We start from the raw sequence: 17608 nt of genomic DNA on the forward strand, positions 1-17608 counted from the left end.
TTCCTCCCTCCTCCCCCATCTATACTTCCATCCATCTATCCCATGTCCTCCATTCTACTCACTCATCCTTGCAAGGGACTTGCAGCATGCAGAACTCGTTCTCATCGTGTGGCTCGTGCCTCGTCCACTGCTCACACCGTCAGAGCTCCACCGTCAGCCCCACTTCACCCACGTCTGCGTGCTTGTCCTTCCTGTGCCTGGCCAGTGCCGAATGGCTCCGATAGTCTCTCGTGCATCCATTCACGTTGCAACGGAAATGTGATACCTGCACTGCTCTTCACCTCCACCACCACCTCCTCCTCCCCCTCCTTCTCAACCCTCAGCGAGCGCCTCACCCGCGTTGAGACAAGCGCCTGCGGTGTGAGTTTGAGGTCGGACGGGGTCAGGTAGTCGTAGAGTTGTCTGCTGTCGCTGTCGTCTGCATCATCATCCCCTGCAGTCGCTCGCTCGACCTGCGTCCTCTTGAGAATTGAACATCACTCATCCACACAAGAACCTTCTTCGAAGGCACCGTTGCAGTAAATCTCGCACACAGCTCCCCGTTGTCATGGTTGTCAAACTCCCTCCGCCGCTTCGCATCAACCCGTTGGTCTACATGCTCGTCAGGGCTGTGCTTGCTGTCATTCGGCGACCCCGGGGATGCGACTTCGTTGGTCTTCCCGCCAAGCTCGCAAGCATCTGGATCGCATCTTTCTCCTTGCTGAGCTCTTCGGCGTCGTCTGTCATGGAAAGAATCTTTGCTGATAACACCGTCGGCTTTCTGCGTCCTTTGCCAAGTCATTCAACGTCTTTCCTCAACTCTGCAGAACCTCCTCCTATACCTCCCATTCTCCTCCTACACCTCCTCCTATGCCTCCATTCCATTCCAGGACACGAGAAGTAGTATTAACAAACTAGTTTGCTTCCAATGTGACTCTTTTCGCTATGCTCTCCCCACTTTCTCCGCCTCAAAACTGAAAAATCCGCGCCGCTCCGCAGCAAGTTAACTTTGTTATGGATAAATGATCCTTGCGATGCTATATCTGCGTTGCTCAACGAGTTTCTTCTCTGATCGCTACTTCTCCTGATATCGTCTTCTTTGCCCTCATCTCCGTTCCGTCCATTTATCCCTCCACCTCCTCCACCTCCACCTCCTCCTCCTCTCCCCCATCCATTGCGGACGATAGTCTGAAAACACTCGTACCCCTTCTCTTCACCCCTACCCCCCCAGATCAGCACAAGTACCACCCTCTTTTCAACAAAACCACCCCCATTCAATATCTATGTTCCCTCTAATCCCACCCCCTTGTTCCCCATTAATTCCACCCCTATCAGACAGACATACGACCCACCTCCCTGTACCAACACGTTCACGCTGACATCACCCCACTTTGCTCTCTAGAATTGGGGGGTGGTCAGGGCAGCAATTCAGTACGTGCGACGATATTAGATACGATGGGGTGGGTAGTCTGTGTAGAAAAGGGGGTAGGGGGTTGCCCTTGCACATAAGAGGGGCGGTAGCAGCAAGTGGAGCAGGACAGGAGGAGGAGGAGGAGGAGGACGAGGAGGAGGAGGAGGAGGAGGTGCAGCAGCAGCAGGTGGAGCAGCAGCAGCAGCAGCAGGTGGAGCAGCAGCAGGTGTAGCAAGAGCAGATGCAGGCGGGAGCAGGCGGATCGATGGCAGGGGAAGGGGGATGGGCAAGGAGTAGGATGAAGAGCAGGAGCAGCAAGGCAAAATTGACAAGAATCACACCCCCTGCCGATTATGGTGATGATGAGAAGTCGTAGTAATGCAAAGATGAAATGATTGAGTTTCTGCGAACAATTTTAGAAACATTGATGTGTGACGCTTGGATATTCTTTGGTCTCGTAGCTGCGAAGGATTTCACTTGTCCTGGGTCGCCGAGCTCCCGGCAGCTAACATTAATGTTGTCAACTTTGATGGTTGAGATTCCTTCTCTTGTTTTGCCTGATGGGGAATGTATCTTGACAACAGTGTTCCACGTGTAACTTACGATGTCTTTATAATTTAACAGACATATTTCTAAAGCAAGAAAATTTTCACAAGTGGATCATTTTAGTCTCCTTCAGATTCAGTCATCACAAATGATACATGTGGTATGCCCGATCCAACTCTCCTCCTCTCCCCTCTCGCCTTAACTCCCTCCCTCATTCCTCCCCGGTATCCTCATTCATGATCCTCCCCTAGCAGCCCCACCAGCGTCACGTCTGCCTCCTCCTGCCTCCGCATCAAGTACGAGTAGCGGTAGGGCTCCTGCATCCCCACCAGCACGTCAGACCCCCCCACCTGACTCCCCGACCTGCAACGCACCTCGACGGCGGTCTTGAACACCTGCTCTCCCCGTCAGCTCAGCCCCTCCTAGCCCTCCTCCTCCCTCCTCCTCCCCAACGTCGTCAAGACTCCGATCCTTACCCTCTGCCGCCCCCCCCCCTCACGTCCTCCCTCCTACCTGTCCTTGATGTCGGATCGCGTCCGACGTGACGGTCCACGTCCTCGTGTGGAAGCAGATGCTGCGCAGCCGACCAGAATGAGGAAGGGCCCGAGGATGCAACAGCCGGACAAACTCACTTGTCCTCTACTCCACAGAAGAAGGCGGTGAACTTGAACTCCTCCTCCTGTCCCGTCCAGTGCCCCACGAGCCGTAGGACTTGGAACTCGTCTGAACGCGGAGCACACCCTCAGCATCACATGGTCCCACTGCCAGCGCCCTCCTCACCTCCCATCCTCGCCACAGGCGATCCGTCCATCGGCTGCTTTAGCAGGCAGCTCCAGGATGTTTTGAATCCCCCGAGCACCTGTGACAATTCAACAAGTCCGTCCAAGAATCCTTCTTCCCAATCTCTCATTTTCTCCTGCTCCTCGTAACATTTCTGCCTTTGTATTCTGCCTGCCTACCATCGATCGAACTCCTATCCCTTGAGCGTACTCAGGGCCTCGCCCAATCGCTTTCATGTTGTTCCTCAACTCTCTACGTGAACCTGCTACTGATCTCTCCTTCATCTTTGGCCTCCCTACCCGACATTTGTATGTACGTGCAACTTTCACCTCTGCCCTCCTCCCTTTTCAGCTCGTTCTCACCTGAGGAAGAAGAATCCGGACAAAAGCATGTATGCAGAGTATCCCGCTGCTGTTCGGGTCAAACGTCACGTGAATCTGATGCCTTCTTGCAAGGAACGAGAAGACAGCGTCCTGCGCTGACGCTACACCAACCACGACGTCACTCCTCCCTCTAGCCGACAAGAGACAAGTCCACCTAGACGTGCCATGGCTCCTTGCCTGATCCACTCGATGATCGAGACGGAGGCATCCGATTCTCGGAACGCCGGCATGTGCAACGACAGAAAGTTTCTATTGCTGCAAGTATTTTGTCAGCTTTGGCCAGCTCACTCCTGATGTTAAGCTCATCGCAAACTTCAAGACAAAATCACCAGCACCCAGTGCAAACAATTTTCACAATTATGCTAATTGACCGAAGGTTTCCCAATCTTGCAAGCTCACCATGGTAATCCGTGATTTTGCATCGCCCCGTCTACCTTCCACGGCGCCGAGTTCGACCCCTCCGCACTGTACATGTACACCCCGAACAGATGCCGCAAGTTCACCCTCCCCCACTCCGGGCCCCTCACCCTCTCCATATCCCCTGACACCATGAACATCCTCTCCCTCCCCTCCCTCGTCCACATCGCTTCCATCCGCACCTTCACCATCACCACCGTGTACTTCCGAAACACCCTCAGCATCACCTCGACCCCCCCACCTCCTCCCGCCTTCCTCCCCTCTACCCCCTGCGCCCGCCTCCCGTACTCCCGCAGCCTGTCCGCGTCGTCCGTGTCCACAAAGTGCATCAAGCTCTGCCCCACCTGCTCGCACAGCCCCGTCACCCTCTCCTCTCCCACCCGGGCAAACACATCGAGCCCCTCCCTCCTCCTCACCATGGTCGTCCCGAACACTGACTCCCGGTACTCGCCCTCGAAGCCTGCGCTCATTCTCCGGATCCTCCAGCTCGGAAGCTCCACCACCACCATCCGCTCCCGGTGGCTCGTGAGCATGGCATCGAGCAGAATCTCCCCCGTGCAGCTCGAGGGCTGGTCGCTTCTTGAAGCAGCAGGGGCTAGGGCCTGGCTGGAGGGAGCAGAGTGGGAACGTCGGAGCGCTCTGACATGGTCGACAGCATCGGCGAGGAGCTGTTCTCGGTTCCTCCCCGAAGGCAGATGTCCTTTCAGGATCTGCGATGCCCACTGCTGCCCTACAGGTATGCAAACATCGAGGCGGATCAGAAGGTCGTTGGCAACGGCTCGTTCGCGCAGTTTGCACTCTTTCTGGAGCTGTCGCTTTCTGGCATTCCTCATGTCTTGGTGCTTCTTAAGCTCCAGGGTGTGAAAGTTGTATGGTTCGACCTTCACTGCTTCCTGGTGCATATCGATGTTTGAATCTACCGCATCGTCACAAGGGTCTTAGCCTGGTTTCCTGTTGAGCCATCAAACGTTTGACTTAATACCTTGGGCCCCTTGTCGATTCCACAGACCATACACCACATCTCTGGTTTTTAAAATCAAGGCAAAGATCAGTACTAAACTGTGATAAAGTTTCAAAACGTGAATGTATCAAGAAATGTCTATTTAAGTAGTTTGTCCCTCCTCAACACTTATCAATGCTAATGCGGCACCGAGCCAATCGGACCAACATGTGCAAACTTCCTTCACCTTGTTCAGATCATTTCAAACACCTTTCTACTCACATCATCTCCAGCCTGCCCTCTTCAACCTCTACCCTCCCATGCTTTCATATTTTGCTTGTTTCTTACCCTTTTCTTGCAATGTTCTCTATTCCCTATTCCGTGTCTCTCCGCATCTCTCCCCTATCTTCTGCCCCCATCTCACCATCTTTCCATTCATTCGCCCCCTCCTTTCCTCGCCTTCTCCTCCTCGCATCCTCCCTCCCCATTCCCATCCATCCCCATCCCCATCCCCATCCCCATCCCTCCTGTTCTCTTCCCCTCGCTCATTCGCATCGAAATTTGTTGCTGGCAGCTCTATTTCCTGCTCTGGACTTGGGGTGTCAGGGGTAGAACCACCCTATGAAACGTCAGGGTAGTCACATGTTATTTGAAGGGGTAGTCGTCACAGAAGATCTGGAGATGGGCTCCTGGGGGGTGGGTATACAAGAAATGAAACGACGTGCATGAAAGGGACATGTAATGCCGTTACAAAAACCGTTTTTATCTAGGTCTACATAGAGACCGCAGAAGATGGGAGACCGTTTTGCCGGAGGACGGGACAACTGGGGGACAACAGGACGGGGACAGGATATGTTCTGGGGTGGGGTGGTATATCCAGTAGTACCCACCATACCATTTCAGTGCAGAGGTGGGTTAAAAGTAGGGGTCTCCAAGATACTTGTGACTGTGAAGATAAAAAGCAATCACGGCCATGAGCCGTGTAAATACTTGTTGAGAGCATGGGCGGAGAAGGGGAGGGCGAGAAAGAAGAGCGGAGAGGAGAAGTGCAGAATGCAGGGAGAGATAGAAAGAATAAGGTTAGGCAAAGGAAGGAGAGAGGAAAGTGGAAGATAGACAGAGTAGATAGTAGGGGAGAAAAAAATGAATTGAAAACAAGTCACCGAGCAAGTATGTGAAGATGTCCGTAAAAAAGACAAGAGAGCAAAGCATGAGACAGAGAAAAGGTGGAGCAAGTAGCAAGCCGTCTACCACCGACATGTGAAGCTGACGGGTTGACGCAGGGGAGTTCTAATGTGCCTGCATAGCTGTGAAACAAACCTCAACTATTGCTGACAATGCATACAACTGCATACAACATTGACACCCTGGAGCTTAAGAAGCACAAAGACATGAGGAATGCCAGAAAGCGAGAGCTCCAGAAAGAGTGCAAGGCAAGAGAACGAGCCCTAACAACCGACCTTCTGTCCCAGCTCGACCACAAGGTCCCGACCACCAGAATGTCAACGGACAAGCATAAGGGGCAGCTCCCTTCGGGGAGGAACCGAGAACAGCTCCTTGCCGATGCTGTCGACCATGTCAGAGCGCTCCGACGTTCCCACTCTGCTCCCTCCAACCAGGCCCTAGCCCCTGCTGCTTCAAGGAACGACCAGCCCTCGAGCTGCACGGGGGAGATTCTGCTCGATGCCATGCTCACGAGCCACCGGGAGCGGATGGTGGTGGTGGAGCTTCCGAGCTGGAGGATCCGGAGAATGAGCGCAGGCTTCGAGGGCGAGTACCGGGAGTCAGTGTTCGGGACGACCATGGTGAGGAGGAGGGAGGGGCTCGATGTGTTTGCCCGGGTGGGAGAGGAGAGGGTGACGGGGCTGTGCGAGCAGGTGGGGCAGAGCTTGATGCACTTTGTGGACACGGACGACGCGGACAGGCTGCGGGAGTACGGGAGGCGGGCGCAGGGGGTAGAGGGGAGGAAGGCGGGAGGAGGTGGGGGGGTCGAGGTGATGCTGAGGGTGTTTCGGAAGTACACGGTGGTGATGGTGAGGGTGCGGATGGAAGCGATGTGGACGAGGGAGGGGAGGGAGGGGATGTTCATGGTGTCAGGGGATATGGAGAGGGTGAGGGGCCCGGAGTGGGGGAGGGTGAACTTGCGGCATCTGTTCGGGGTGTACATGTACAGTACGGAGGGGTCGAACTCGGCGCCGTGGAAGGTAGACGGGGCGATGAAAGCGTATGGTCTGAGCAAGTAAGCAGAAGATGGGGTATGAGAGTTCTGTTGAGGTTGTAACCCCTTTGTAGTCAAGTGGGATTCCTGGGGCTCTACATGCCGGCGTTCCGAGAATCGGATGCCTCCGTCTCGATCATCGAGTGGATCAGGCAAGGAGCCATGGCACGTCTAGGTGGACTTGTCTCTTGTCGGCTAGAGGGAGGAGTGACGTCGTGGTTGGTGTAGCGTCAGCGCAGGACGCTGTCTTCTCGTTCCTTGCAACAAGGCATCAAGCACATGTAATGTTTGACCCGAACAGCAGCGGGATGCTCTGCACGCAGATTCATGTTCGGATACTCCTGCCGCAGGTGATTGAAAGGTGGCATGTGCCACGAAGTCGAGGAGAGGAGTAGTAGACGTAGCGCAGGGTCAGTTGTGAAGGGAGAGGTTCACGGGAATCTGGAAAGGATCAGGGGAGGAGCAAGGGAGACGATGGTAGGGGAGGAGGATCTAGGGATCTAGGGAGTCATTCGCAGTTGCTCATGATGCGTGGACGAAGATGCTCGGAGGATTCAAGTCACCTTGGATGCGGCTGATGAAGCTGCCGGTGGATGGCTCAGAGATAAAGGAAGCGAGAGGTTGACTATCCTTTCCTCCTCTTGCTCCTCCGGGTGCTGCTCTGACAGCTTGTGGAGCAGGTGTCAACTCTATGGTGCGGCTCGTGGGACACTGGACGGGACAGGAGGAGGAGTTCAAGTTCACCGCCTTCTTCTGTGGAGTAGAGGACAAGTGAGTTTGTCCGGCTGTTGCATCCTCGGGCCCTTCCTCATTCTGGTCGGCTGCGCAGCATCTGCTTCCACACGAGGACTTGGACCTTCACGTCGGACGCGATCCGACATCAAGGACAGGTAGGAGGGAGGACGTGGGAGGGGGGGGGGGGCGGGGGCGAGGAGGGTAAGGATCGGAGTCTTTACTTTTACGACGTTGGGGAGGAGGAGGGAGGAGGAGGGCTAGGAGGGGCTGAGCTGACGGGGAGAGCAGGTGTTCAAGACCGCCGTCGAGGTGCGTTGCAGGTCGGGGAGTCAGGTGGGGGGGTCTGACGTGCTGGTGGGGATGCAGGAGCCCTACCGCTACTCGTACTTGATGCGGAGGCAGGAGGAGGCAGACGTGACGCTGGTGGGGCTGCTAGGGGAGGATGACGAGGAGTGAATGCCATTCCCCGCTGGAACTGAGCGCCAACCGTGGAACGCGATCTGAACGGCACCCCCTGTGCCCGGGGGGGCGGGGGGGGTTGTCCGGGTCATCCCGCTGCCGGGCCCCTGCCGGGCGCGCCAGTGATCGGATTGTCAGAGTACTCAGGTCGGTCACCGTCACAGGCTCCGGGCTGTGAGATGTACGCCGGGGACTCCCGTCACTCACTGAGAACGGTCACTGAGTGAACTCGGACTGCAGCACCCCGCTCACTGAATCGGGGGGGCGGGGTGGACGAGGGCCGCAATTTTTCGAGTTCAAGGCCCTATAATTGCTGTTCAATACTGCCAGGCCCCAAAACCTCCAACGGTTGCCGACTAGGTGAGGAACGCTCAGTCGTGGTGCCACCGTCGGGGCCGCCCGCCGCCAGCACAGGCTGTGACGGAGCGGCCCGGCCGCGGGAGCCGGCGCACCAGCGGCGGGGCCATCATGAGAGTCACCGGGTACCCGGCGCCGTACGCCGAGAAACTGGCAAGCACACCGTCAAATTTCCGCTACCGTAGCCTACAGACTTAGTCGCCGAGAATTTCTTTGATAAGACTGAATTTTTTCTCACTGCAGTGACCGCTCATGCCGCCGCGAGTCTGGCAGTACTACGGTAACTAAGTTGGCTTGCCGCGCCGCAGTGCAGTGCAGCCCGGCCCCAGCCTGGCAGTGCGCCGGCCGTGAGGCGGCCGCCGCGGGCCCGGCCCGGCCCGCGACGGTCACTGGCCGCGGGCAGTCAGCCTGGCCGCAGGGCCGCCCGCAATGGACCCGGTGACCTGTCTGCTGGTGCATTACGTTCGCTTATAGCTTTAGTTAATTCTCGATCCTGTCCTTCTGGTACTAATCATGGAAACGGCTCTAATTGCGATTACAGGACCCACCCCTGTGCATTTCCCTCTTCAAACTCTACCACGCCTGTATCAGAGCCCCACAGGAAAAGGAACCCCAAAACCAACAAGCGAACGGGCGGGCCACGCCGCGACCGTACCGTACCGGTCACTGACGGACCGGGCACGGCGGCGGCCCCGGGTGACGGCCGCGGCCCGGGCCCGGCACGGCCCGGCCCGCGGCCGCCCGGCCGCCGGGGCCGTGACGGCGGCGACGGTTGAAACTTTTCAGAAACGAGCAAGGCTCGGAAAGGCTGGCGGGCCGAGAACTATTTTTTTTTACTGGCCCGGGCCCGGCGGCCGCACTGGCGAGTTAACTTGGACGCCATTAGTGGGCATCGTTTACAACGGGGATTTGGTCTAGCGGTATGATTCTCGCTTAGGGTGCGAGAGGTCCCGGGTTCGAACCCCGGAATCCCCCTGCCGACAGCAGGGCCCCAAGGGATTCCCAACCTCCCTCCTCACAACCTTTTTTGCCTCACACACACTCTCCCCCACCCTCACTACCTCACCACTACCCCCTTTCCCATTAGACCTTCACATAGCAAAACGAGCACCTCGAGACAGACATCACTGGTGTCAATCATTTGCATCCTGGGATCACCATCAAGCGTGTGTGGTGAAGAGATGAAGAATTTCATAAATGAGGTATTAGTGTCAACTCGCATACATCTTACCCTCTCATCTCATGTACCCCCACCCTCACCACATCTCAGCATGTGTCTTTTTTTTCGAAACCGAAAAAGTTCGCCGGGATGGGGTGGAGGGTGGGGGTGATCAGAGCTGGAGGGTAGGAGGTAGATGAATTTCTGTTAGACACTGACTTGATAGAATATCAAGGCTAGGCTGTCCTGATGCATAACGGGGTGCACCCCTTCAAGAGAGCTGTAAGGTACAGTCTGTCTCGAGGTGCTCGTTTTGCTATGTGAAGGTCTAATGGGAAAGGGGGTAGTGGTGAGGTAGTGAGGGTGGGGGGAGTATGTGTGAGAAAAAAGGTTGTGAGGAGGGAGGTTGGGAATCCCTTGGGGCCCTGCTGTCGGCAGGGGGATTCCGGGGTTCGAACCCGGGACCTCTCGCACCCTAAGCGAGAATCATACCGCTAGACCAAATCCCCGTTGTGGAAAACGGGTCGTCCAAGGATTTTATTGGCAGAATGTAGTGGGGGGGTAGGGGTGGATTGTGACCGGTAGTTTGGATGGAGAAAAGAGGGTATTCCATTAGTGTTTTGGGGGGCTCGGAGGGGTGGGGGTGATTTATGGGGATCACTCAGGGAGGAGATACGACATGCACAGCAGCGCCTCCGCTCCCCCACCTGCTCTAGTGGGAAGCCAACGAGTTGCTCTAGGACGATGTATGAGCAAGAGTTGCTCTAGGACGATGTACGAGCAATATTCGTGAAGTAAGATAAGGGAAATCACGAGGAATTGTCAGGAGCATCCGCTTTTAATATTGGTTTGAAAATAAGTTTCAACGAGATTACATCAATTCTCTTCTATTCCCGCCCTTCTTAGCTTTGCAATACATGATGTGATACTATCAGATGAAACGTCGATCCGGTCCACCTGCCATGCGATCAGTCCTCTCGTCCTCCAAACCAAGCGCTTGCTCCTCACCTAGAAACGCCATGGCTGGAGCAGCATAGAACAGCGTCCAGTCAACATTCTTCAGGCTCTCCCTTGCCTGCAATCATGTGAGATGCAAGCAGCGCGAGCAGCATCAGGAAGAACAGGAGGGAAAGGACACAGGACAGCATCATCTACCTTCTTAGGCGCCACCATAGTCCAGGAGCTTCCTGGCGTTGAGCAGCCGACCAAGAACTTGAGGGGGACATTCTCCGGAAGATCACAGCGGAGGTAGATCTAGAGCTCAGCGTCACACACCCAGATGCACCCCAGCTGGAAAGTCTCACCATCTTTCCGTTCCTCAGGACTGCGAATCGCCCCCTAGCAACGTCCACCAGCAGCCCGACTCTGTCTCCGCTCCTGTCGCGCAGCTCGTCACCAGGCGCACCCCATCCTGCCCAATGTCGAGCAGTACCTGATGCTGTACTTCGGATCGGGAGGGGCCGAGGACATGGCAGCCATGTGGGCTGGAATGCCTTCTTTGGGAGGGCCAAAGTTCCATAGGAGAGCGCCGTTGCCCACGAATACAGCGCACTCTCCCTGTCAGACTGTGAGTGCAAGCGCGAGGAGGGAGCTGGCGGAGGAGCATGCAGCACCTTGGGACATCCACTGAAGTCGAACTCCCTTGTCACGTCCACTTCAAGCAGGTCGGGTGGAACCATGACGCCCACGCTTGCGTACTCGACCTTGCCCGTTGCACGAAGCTGCAACAACAACTTGAGCCAGCAAGCATCCCTCAGAAAGGATAGTCCTTACCTCTAGATAGTTCAAAGTATCCCCTGTTCTGACATTCATCGTTCGTTCACACAAGATCATGCCGCCGATGGTTTCGCGTGGGTCAATCTAGCAGGATCACCATGACTTCCTGCCGTTTGGGAGGTGAAGGACTAACCTTTCGCGACGCCGGATGAGGATGAGACAAAGGACCCGAGGGCTTCAAGGGGATCGCCTGCCGTGAAGTTGTTCAGAAGGTAACCACGCCCCATTCTAATAGAAGGTGACAGTGGTGATGGCAATAGGGCAGCACAAGGAAAAGGAGGGAGGACGAAGAGCAATCATGGACAACGGTGCCGAGGTCGAATGTCAAGTTGGAAACCTCAACTCACCAGCCAAGGTCGCTTCTGCATCGCATCCAACGGATCAGTCCGTCGGGTACTGAACATCCCCGGCATCGGCGCAATCTACATGGCACCACACATCAGCATGGAATCTGCTCACGTCACAATTGGAGCCTTACCGGCGAACGCATCAAGCGGTTCAACCAGGAGCCACTGGCGAGGAAAGATCAGCTTTACCACAAGGATCATGCATCAGGCACCTGTCTGGTAAAAGTCTGACCCTAGTGAAGCTTTTGCCGAAAGGAGGCAGAAACATCGGACTATGGAAAGGAACGAAAGGAAGGGCAAAGGGAATACAAATCGACAGCAAGGGGATGACAAACGTGGAGCCGACAGCCATGTTCTTCCCCTTTGTGTTAATATCAAAATAATCAATGTTCACCTGCAGCATCGAGTACAGTGAGAACCAGCTATCAGAGAGAAGGACAAACCAAGGGAAGAGGTTATGATAAAAGGCTTTGGGGAGGGAAGATCAAGGATTTTGTGGAGGAAGAAGAAAAACTTCATACCAGTGCACGTTTCCATGGCTCTACGAAAGTGATTTTTGGCGATTGGAGCAGAAAATCGGCAGTTTTCTGCGCAAAGGAAGAAAAACATCTCAGCGGATCTCCAAACATCATGATCAAATTCAACCTTTCCCATCTCTGGTTCAGTTGTGATCAGCGGACCTCCAACGGACGAGCCCACCGCCTTTTCAGGCAACACTGCATCAGTCGCATTCACAATTTTCCAGGTTCTGTTTGTCGGCATCGTAGCTGACCCTCCCGTCAGTTTGTCTGCGAAATGCAATGTCTTTGGAACTTCTTTCGCTGAAGCCACTGCCGCAAGCCTCCTCCCCGAGCCACCACGGAGACGCAGCATGCTCGACAGACCCTCATGGTATGTAGTCGCTGCTGCCATGGTTTCTGCACTGATTCCATCTGACAGACACTGAAGTGCTGCAGCGATGCAAAAAACTTTCCACATCCTTTAGGGCGTGGAAACCGAGTTGGCCAGTGCAGCCAATATGGATGTCAATTCAATATCAAAATCTGCACAAACCATCGATCAGTCACAGGGGATTCGCTCAAATCTTTCAAGACGTTCCTTTGTCGTTGCTGTACTGTCTCAATGGCCTCTGGTCTCTACATCGCGACTGCCCTCGTTGCTGCTTTCACACTATACAGCCTCCACCTTCCTAGGTACTTGGCACTCGGGACATCACTGTCCTGTTCGGTCTTCCCTACACACAAATGTACATCTTTCATTTGTCTCATATCTCGTCCATGCTCTTCTTAGTTCGGCCCCCACCAACTTTCCGATCCTCGCATGCTCAACCAGAAGACCCGTCGCGGCAACTGTCTGCGAACACCAAACAGGGGAAATTCGTATATTTGATGAAAAGTCAAGACTCAGCAATCTCACCTATCTCACCATCATCTAATCTAGTCTCCAACCTTCTGTCTCGGAGTAACACCCTGTTCTGCTACCCCCATGGTTCTGTTGCTCAACCCCGTTCTGGATCGTATCCCCTGTCCTCGTGTTCTCACACTCAATGTTTGTCCTCACTTCTTCTTCTCTGTTCCCTCTCTGTCTGCTCCATGTTGTCCTTCTTCGTCTAGGCTTGCTCTGACCTGCATTCCCATGCTCTTTCTACCATGCCTTTCATAACAGGCGGCCCCGCCAGGCCATGCACGGGGAGGGAGGGAACGAGGGTACGGGGTGGTAGGCCCTGAACTCGATGGTAGGGGTGGTATGAGAGTCCTAGAGGGTGGGGGTCAGATTGCGAAATTGAAGGGGTAGTGAAAGAGAGCGACTGGTGGGGGTTGTATTTCACAGGCGATAGGGTAGGGTTATTCTTATGGGGGTGCCATCAACTGATTGGGAAGACTAGCATGGTAGGGTACTACAAATGCTTAGCAAAGACGGGTGGTTTAGTGATGTATTTTGAAGAATCGTCCTGGTGGGTTACCAAATGATGGGGTGAGATTATCGTCAGGGGGGTGGGGGTGACTGTGATGGATGGGAATATTATGTAGCAAGGGGTGGGTGAAGTAGGGGTCAGTGCTCAGCGGATCTTTCTTATAAACAAAGGGGTACTTGATTTAAGGTGGTGTCCAGACAAGAGCTGAGGGTGGGTGAGAATTGGAGATAGAAGGGGTAGTGGAACGGAAATGGGGGTGAGGGTTGTTTGTAAGGGAACCTGCTTCTTTTAGGACAAGCACAGGCTGCAGAATGGGGTGGGGTAGAAATCTCTTATAAAACGTTTTATCATAATAATCTTGTTTTATATCTGTATGGGTATGGTAAGATATTTGGAGTACGAGGTAGAAATTTAACAATGAGTTATTGAGTTTTCTGGTACCATAGATCTTTACTCAAAGTTAAAAGCATACCGACAACAAGTGACTTACGGACTTGACTCAGTGAGCCGGGCTCGGCCGGGCGGCCCGAGTCCGGGCGCCGGCCCGGGCGGGCCCCGGCCTGGAGCCTGACTGAGTCGGCTCTGTGCCGCAGTGCCGCGGCCGCTACATACCGGTACTAGCAATGCCATTTTTTCATTCTGCTTGTATGCCACCACAGTGGGCCCGGCACTGACGGTTCACTGTGACTGGAGGCCCCATATCCGGCGGTGAGTCAGTTCAAGGCAGTGCCGCTGCCCGGGGCCCGGGCCCCCGGGCTGCGGCGGGGGCCGGGCCGCAGCCTATTAGCCGCTCAGCCGCACTGCCGAGTCGGAGCACGGTGCTCAGTTCGGCAGTCCCACCCGGCCGCCGCCGGGTAGTGTCTCTCTGTTCCGATCAGTGATCCGAGCCTCTCCGGGCCATCACAGTGCCCTAAGACCCATTGATTGAATACCGAGAGTCGAGGCTCCGGCCCCCGACCCTTCAAGTTCAAACCGGCGGTACTATGATAAACCCGGTTGAACTTCAAGTCACAAGTCAGTAGTATCGGAGGCCCTTACCGGTCACCGTGCGGCAGTGCCGCCGGCCCGCCCGCCCGGACGGACCGACCGGCCGGCCCGGTCCCGGCGCCGTCCCCGAGTCCGACTCGAGAGTCCGATCGCAGGGCCGCCCGGCGCCCCGGGATCGGACAGTGTGACCGTACTCGGCGACTCCCGGCTCCGGAGCCTGTTTCGTGACAGGTTTCAACTGCACTCGGTTATGAGTCAAAGTGGTTTAGCTAGGTATCGGTACAATACAAGTACATTACTTACAGTACAGAACAGAGTACCTAGATCATTTACTCATCAAGCTCGAATGATACTTTTTATTTTTCTTACTAATTTTAAAAACATTTGTGGGTTAACGTGTAGTATCGGTTTATACAAAAAGTTATAATTATATATATATTTAATGGGAAGCCCTACGACACCCTCCAATCACCGCGGAAAATGACCGGTTGAACTGTGAATTATGAAACGATGGGGTGGGTACTACCATATAGAGAAAAGAGGCATCAGTGGGGTAGGGTGATATATGAAAGTAGTACTTGCGGCAAGGGTATGGGAGAGACTAGTCAGAAAGGGGGGTGGGTGTAGTTCAGAGGGACCGGTAGTGTTGTGAAAAGTGGGGTCTTCAATTGATGGGGTCCTGATGAGTGGGATTGGCATGGGTAGTATAGTGGTCTTAGAGGGGTGATGGAGGAATGAGGAAATTAAAGTCAGGGTAGGGTTGCAATTAGTCAAGGGTGGGGTAGGCAAAGCAGGGGGCCGGTTTCGTGCAGCGCGCGGGGAGGGAGGAAAAAAAACGGAAAAAAACACACAAGAGAAACAGGGATACAGGCACAGAAGAGTAGGGAGAGGAAGGAGATTTGCTGATCCTCAAGGTTGTCAAAGCAGTTTTGCTGCTCTGAATCTGCTCAGGGGAAGGGAAAGTGGAAGGCAAGAAAACAAGCACTACCATGCCCAGATCCACCATGCTTTGGCCGAGCCTTGCATGCGTTGCAGTTGCCCTCACACTGGTTTCTTCTCTCGTCGATGCAGATATCTCAGTGAATGGCAACATGCTGCTCGGAATGAAACAACAGGGGCTCTCTCAATCATCCTGCATGCGTTTGAGGGGAGGGAACGTCGCAATGACTACGGAGCCGGCTTCTGCTGTTGATGCCGATGCAAAGACCAAGAAGCATCCTGGTTTCATCTCTCCTAATCGTTTGCTTGTCCGTGAGGCAACCAGGTGAGCTGATCCCTTCGGGACTTGCCTCCATTGCCTTGCTACCATTGTCCATATATCTCTTGCACTTGGTTTCTGGTGCATTGCCATGAGCTCTAGTAGATCGAGTGTAAGTACGTGAATTGACACGTTTGATTGCAGCAAGGATAACAGTATTATCGGACTCCACCCCGACAGGATCCAGGAGCTCGGATTTTTCAATGGCGACACCATTAAAGTGAAAGGGAGGCGGTCGAGGGAGACAGTCCTCGTGGTCGTCCCCGATGAGTCGATTAAGGTGGAAGAAGCACGCCTCCCCGACGTGGCTTCGAAGTATCTCCGAGTACGATTCCCTGGCAACGTGATGTCATGCCTGATCCTCTTGCCAGATCCCAGCTGGGAGCAAGGATCGCATCAAGGTCCATGAGTTTCCGGAAATCAAGAATGCCAAGAGGGTCCATGTCTTGCCGTACGTGGAGCTCGATGCAGGTGTGAGAACATGACGTTGGTTGCAGATTCAAAGACAGTGTCAATGGGTTCGAAGGAGACCCCTTCGAGGTGAGCTCACGATATCAGGTTGTGCCATGGAAGATTTCCTGACTCGTGGGCAGGTGTTCTTGAAGCCATATTTCTTTGAGAACTATCGCCCTGTTCATGTCGGCGAAGTGTTCCCGGTCTACAATCAGGAGCTCGACATGACTGTTGACTTCAAGGTTGGGACGCTGCTGCAGCACTGACGACCAGAGTTGACCTTGTCATCCAGGTCATGCAGATCGATGACGAAGAAACCGAGTGGGGCATCGTAGCGCCTGAGACAGTCGTCTACACTGAAGTGAGAGACAGCTTGTGCTCCACTGCTTCTGAGATTCGGCTGCTCTGCCCTCTCATACGATGATGTTTCCCTTGCTCTTTCTCCCCCTGCCTCGTGATCCCTTCCTGGGTCCATGCCAGATTCCTCTCCTTTCCTCCCCACAGACGATGACTTGGGCACAGGGCAAGCCATTGGAGCGTGAAGAAGACCCAGCAAGGAGCTCTGAGGTTGGCTACGACGACATCGGAGGACTCTCGAAGCAGATCCACCTGCTGCGGGAAATGATAGAACTACCCCTCAGGCACCCCGCGTTCTTCACGAAGCTGGGAGTGAACCCTCCACGTGGTATCCTCCTCTATGGACCTCCTGGATGCGGAAAGACGATGGTCGGACAGGCTCTGGCGACCGAGTCGGGAGCGTTCTTCTTTCTGATCAACGGGCCCGAGGTCATGTCGGGCAAGGCCGGCGAGTCGGAGTCTCACCTTCGCCGATGCTTCGAGGAGGCAGAGAAGAACCAGCCCTCGATCATCTGGATCGACGAGGTGGACGTCATCGCTCCGAAGAGAGACAAGGCCAACGGAGAAGTTGAGAAGAGGATAGTGTCGCAGCTCCTGTCGCTCATGGATGGAATCACGGCGAACAAGCAGATCATGGTTGTCGCCGCCACTGGCAAGCCCAACAACATCGATGGAGCTCTCAGGAGGTTTGGGAGGTTCTCCAAGGAGATCGAGTTGACATCTCCGGATGACAAGGGCCGTTACGAGATCCTCAAGATCAAGACCAGGAACATGCAGCTTGCCGACGATGTCGACTTGCAGCAGGTGGCTCACGATACGCATGGATACACGGGAGGCGATCTTGGGCAGTTGGCAATGGAGGCAGGTCTTGCTGCTGTGAGGGGCCAGATGGACAAGATCGACATCGATGCTGATGAGATTGAGATGTCAGTGATGAAGTCGATCAAGATCAGGCACATCGACTTCCTTCAAGCCATGCAGAAATGTCATCCTTCCTCCCTGCGCGACAAGGCTGTAGAGATCCCCGATGTCACCTGGAACGACGTTGGAGGGTGAGGAGGAGGAGGAGGAGGAGGAGGAGGAGTGCGACGGGCGAGGGGGGGGTAGGGGGGAGGCGAAGGAAGTGGTGTC

General features: G+C 54.8%; 5 protein-coding genes and 2 non-coding genes across 7 annotated transcripts in view; 3 read left to right on the forward strand and 4 right to left on the reverse strand.

The window, feature by feature from the left end:
* The window catches only part of GUITHDRAFT_135270 (hypothetical protein), a gene marked incomplete at both ends in the record, with an annotated part of 1808 nt that extends 1027 nt beyond the window's left edge, over positions 1 to 781 (reverse strand). The window contains 2 exons of the mRNA XM_005837577.1: positions 266 to 452; positions 497 to 781. Coding sequence (XP_005837634.1) covers positions 266 to 452; positions 497 to 781 — 472 coding nt within the window. The remainder of the gene's footprint in view (positions 1 to 265; positions 453 to 496) is intronic.
* A 1385-nt stretch (positions 782 to 2166) lies between these two features.
* GUITHDRAFT_103883 (hypothetical protein) lies at positions 2167 to 4418 on the reverse strand (the record flags this gene model as incomplete). The annotated part of the gene is made up of 10 exons (XM_005837578.1): positions 2167 to 2253; positions 2311 to 2331; positions 2450 to 2510; positions 2569 to 2659; positions 2717 to 2795; positions 3079 to 3200; positions 3254 to 3354; positions 3499 to 3719; positions 3783 to 3860; positions 3933 to 4418. The coding sequence occupies 10 exons, from the start codon at positions 4416 to 4418 to the stop codon at positions 2167 to 2169; spliced, it is 1347 nt and encodes a 448-aa protein (XP_005837635.1).
* A 1375-nt stretch (positions 4419 to 5793) lies between these two features.
* GUITHDRAFT_103884 (hypothetical protein) lies at positions 5794 to 7865 on the forward strand (the record flags this gene model as incomplete). Its single annotated transcript, XM_005837579.1, has 10 exons — positions 5794 to 6261; positions 6334 to 6411; positions 6475 to 6695; positions 6749 to 6849; positions 6903 to 7024; positions 7216 to 7294; positions 7355 to 7445; positions 7504 to 7564; positions 7698 to 7718; positions 7776 to 7865. 10 exons carry the CDS (start codon positions 5794 to 5796, stop codon positions 7863 to 7865), a joined length of 1332 nt encoding a protein of 443 aa, XP_005837636.1.
* A 1263-nt stretch (positions 7866 to 9128) lies between these two features.
* On the forward strand, positions 9129 to 9200 carry GUITHDRAFT_t32. Its single transcript has one exon. It is a non-coding gene; the product is annotated as a tRNA-Pro (tRNA).
* Positions 9201 to 9821: 621 nt separating this feature from the next.
* Positions 9822 to 9893, reverse strand: GUITHDRAFT_t33. The gene has a single exon. It is a non-coding gene; the product is annotated as a tRNA-Pro (tRNA).
* A 312-nt stretch (positions 9894 to 10205) lies between these two features.
* On the reverse strand, positions 10206 to 12552 carry GUITHDRAFT_161857 (hypothetical protein). Its single transcript, XM_005837580.1, has 13 exons — positions 12153 to 12552; positions 12029 to 12094; positions 11720 to 11901; positions 11639 to 11672; positions 11508 to 11582; positions 11294 to 11350; positions 11158 to 11244; positions 10998 to 11105; positions 10817 to 10941; positions 10689 to 10761; positions 10540 to 10638; positions 10393 to 10459; positions 10206 to 10341 (listed from the first exon to the last, which is right to left on the reverse strand). Exons 1-13 carry the CDS (start codon positions 12483 to 12485, stop codon positions 10316 to 10318), a joined length of 1332 nt encoding a protein of 443 aa, XP_005837637.1. The 5' UTR covers positions 12486 to 12552; the 3' UTR covers positions 10206 to 10315.
* A 2684-nt stretch (positions 12553 to 15236) lies between these two features.
* The window catches only part of P97A (transitional endoplasmic reticulum ATPase A), a gene marked incomplete at its 3' end in the record, with an annotated part of 6545 nt that continues 4173 nt past the window's right edge, over positions 15237 to 17608 (forward strand). Inside the window, exons 1-7 of the mRNA XM_005837602.1 lie at positions 15237 to 15673; positions 15812 to 16010; positions 16039 to 16118; positions 16165 to 16207; positions 16261 to 16362; positions 16413 to 16481; positions 16643 to 17529. Coding sequence (XP_005837659.1) covers positions 15399 to 15673; positions 15812 to 16010; positions 16039 to 16118; positions 16165 to 16207; positions 16261 to 16362; positions 16413 to 16481; positions 16643 to 17529 — 1655 coding nt within the window. The 5' untranslated portion in view covers positions 15237 to 15398. The remainder of the gene's footprint in view (positions 15674 to 15811; positions 16011 to 16038; positions 16119 to 16164; positions 16208 to 16260; positions 16363 to 16412; positions 16482 to 16642; positions 17530 to 17608) is intronic.

The sequence above is a fragment of the Guillardia theta genome (genome assembly GCF_000315625.1).
Source record: "Guillardia theta CCMP2712 unplaced genomic scaffold GUITHscaffold_14, whole genome shotgun sequence".
Lineage (NCBI taxonomy): Eukaryota > Cryptophyceae > Pyrenomonadales > Geminigeraceae > Guillardia > Guillardia theta.

Coding starts and splice junctions, on each gene's coding strand:
- GUITHDRAFT_161857 (XM_005837580.1), bottom strand. CDS start 12,485: ATGTGGAAAGTTTTTTGCATCGCTGCAGCACTTCAGTGTCTGTCAGAT. Junction 12,095..12,152: donor CTGAACCAGAGATGGGAAAG/GTTGAATTTGAT, acceptor TCCTTTGCGCAG/AAAACTGCCGATTTTCTGCT. Junction 11,583..11,638: donor ACCGCTTGATGCGTTCGCCG/GTAAGGCTCCAA, acceptor GGTGCCATGTAG/ATTGCGCCGATGCCGGGGAT.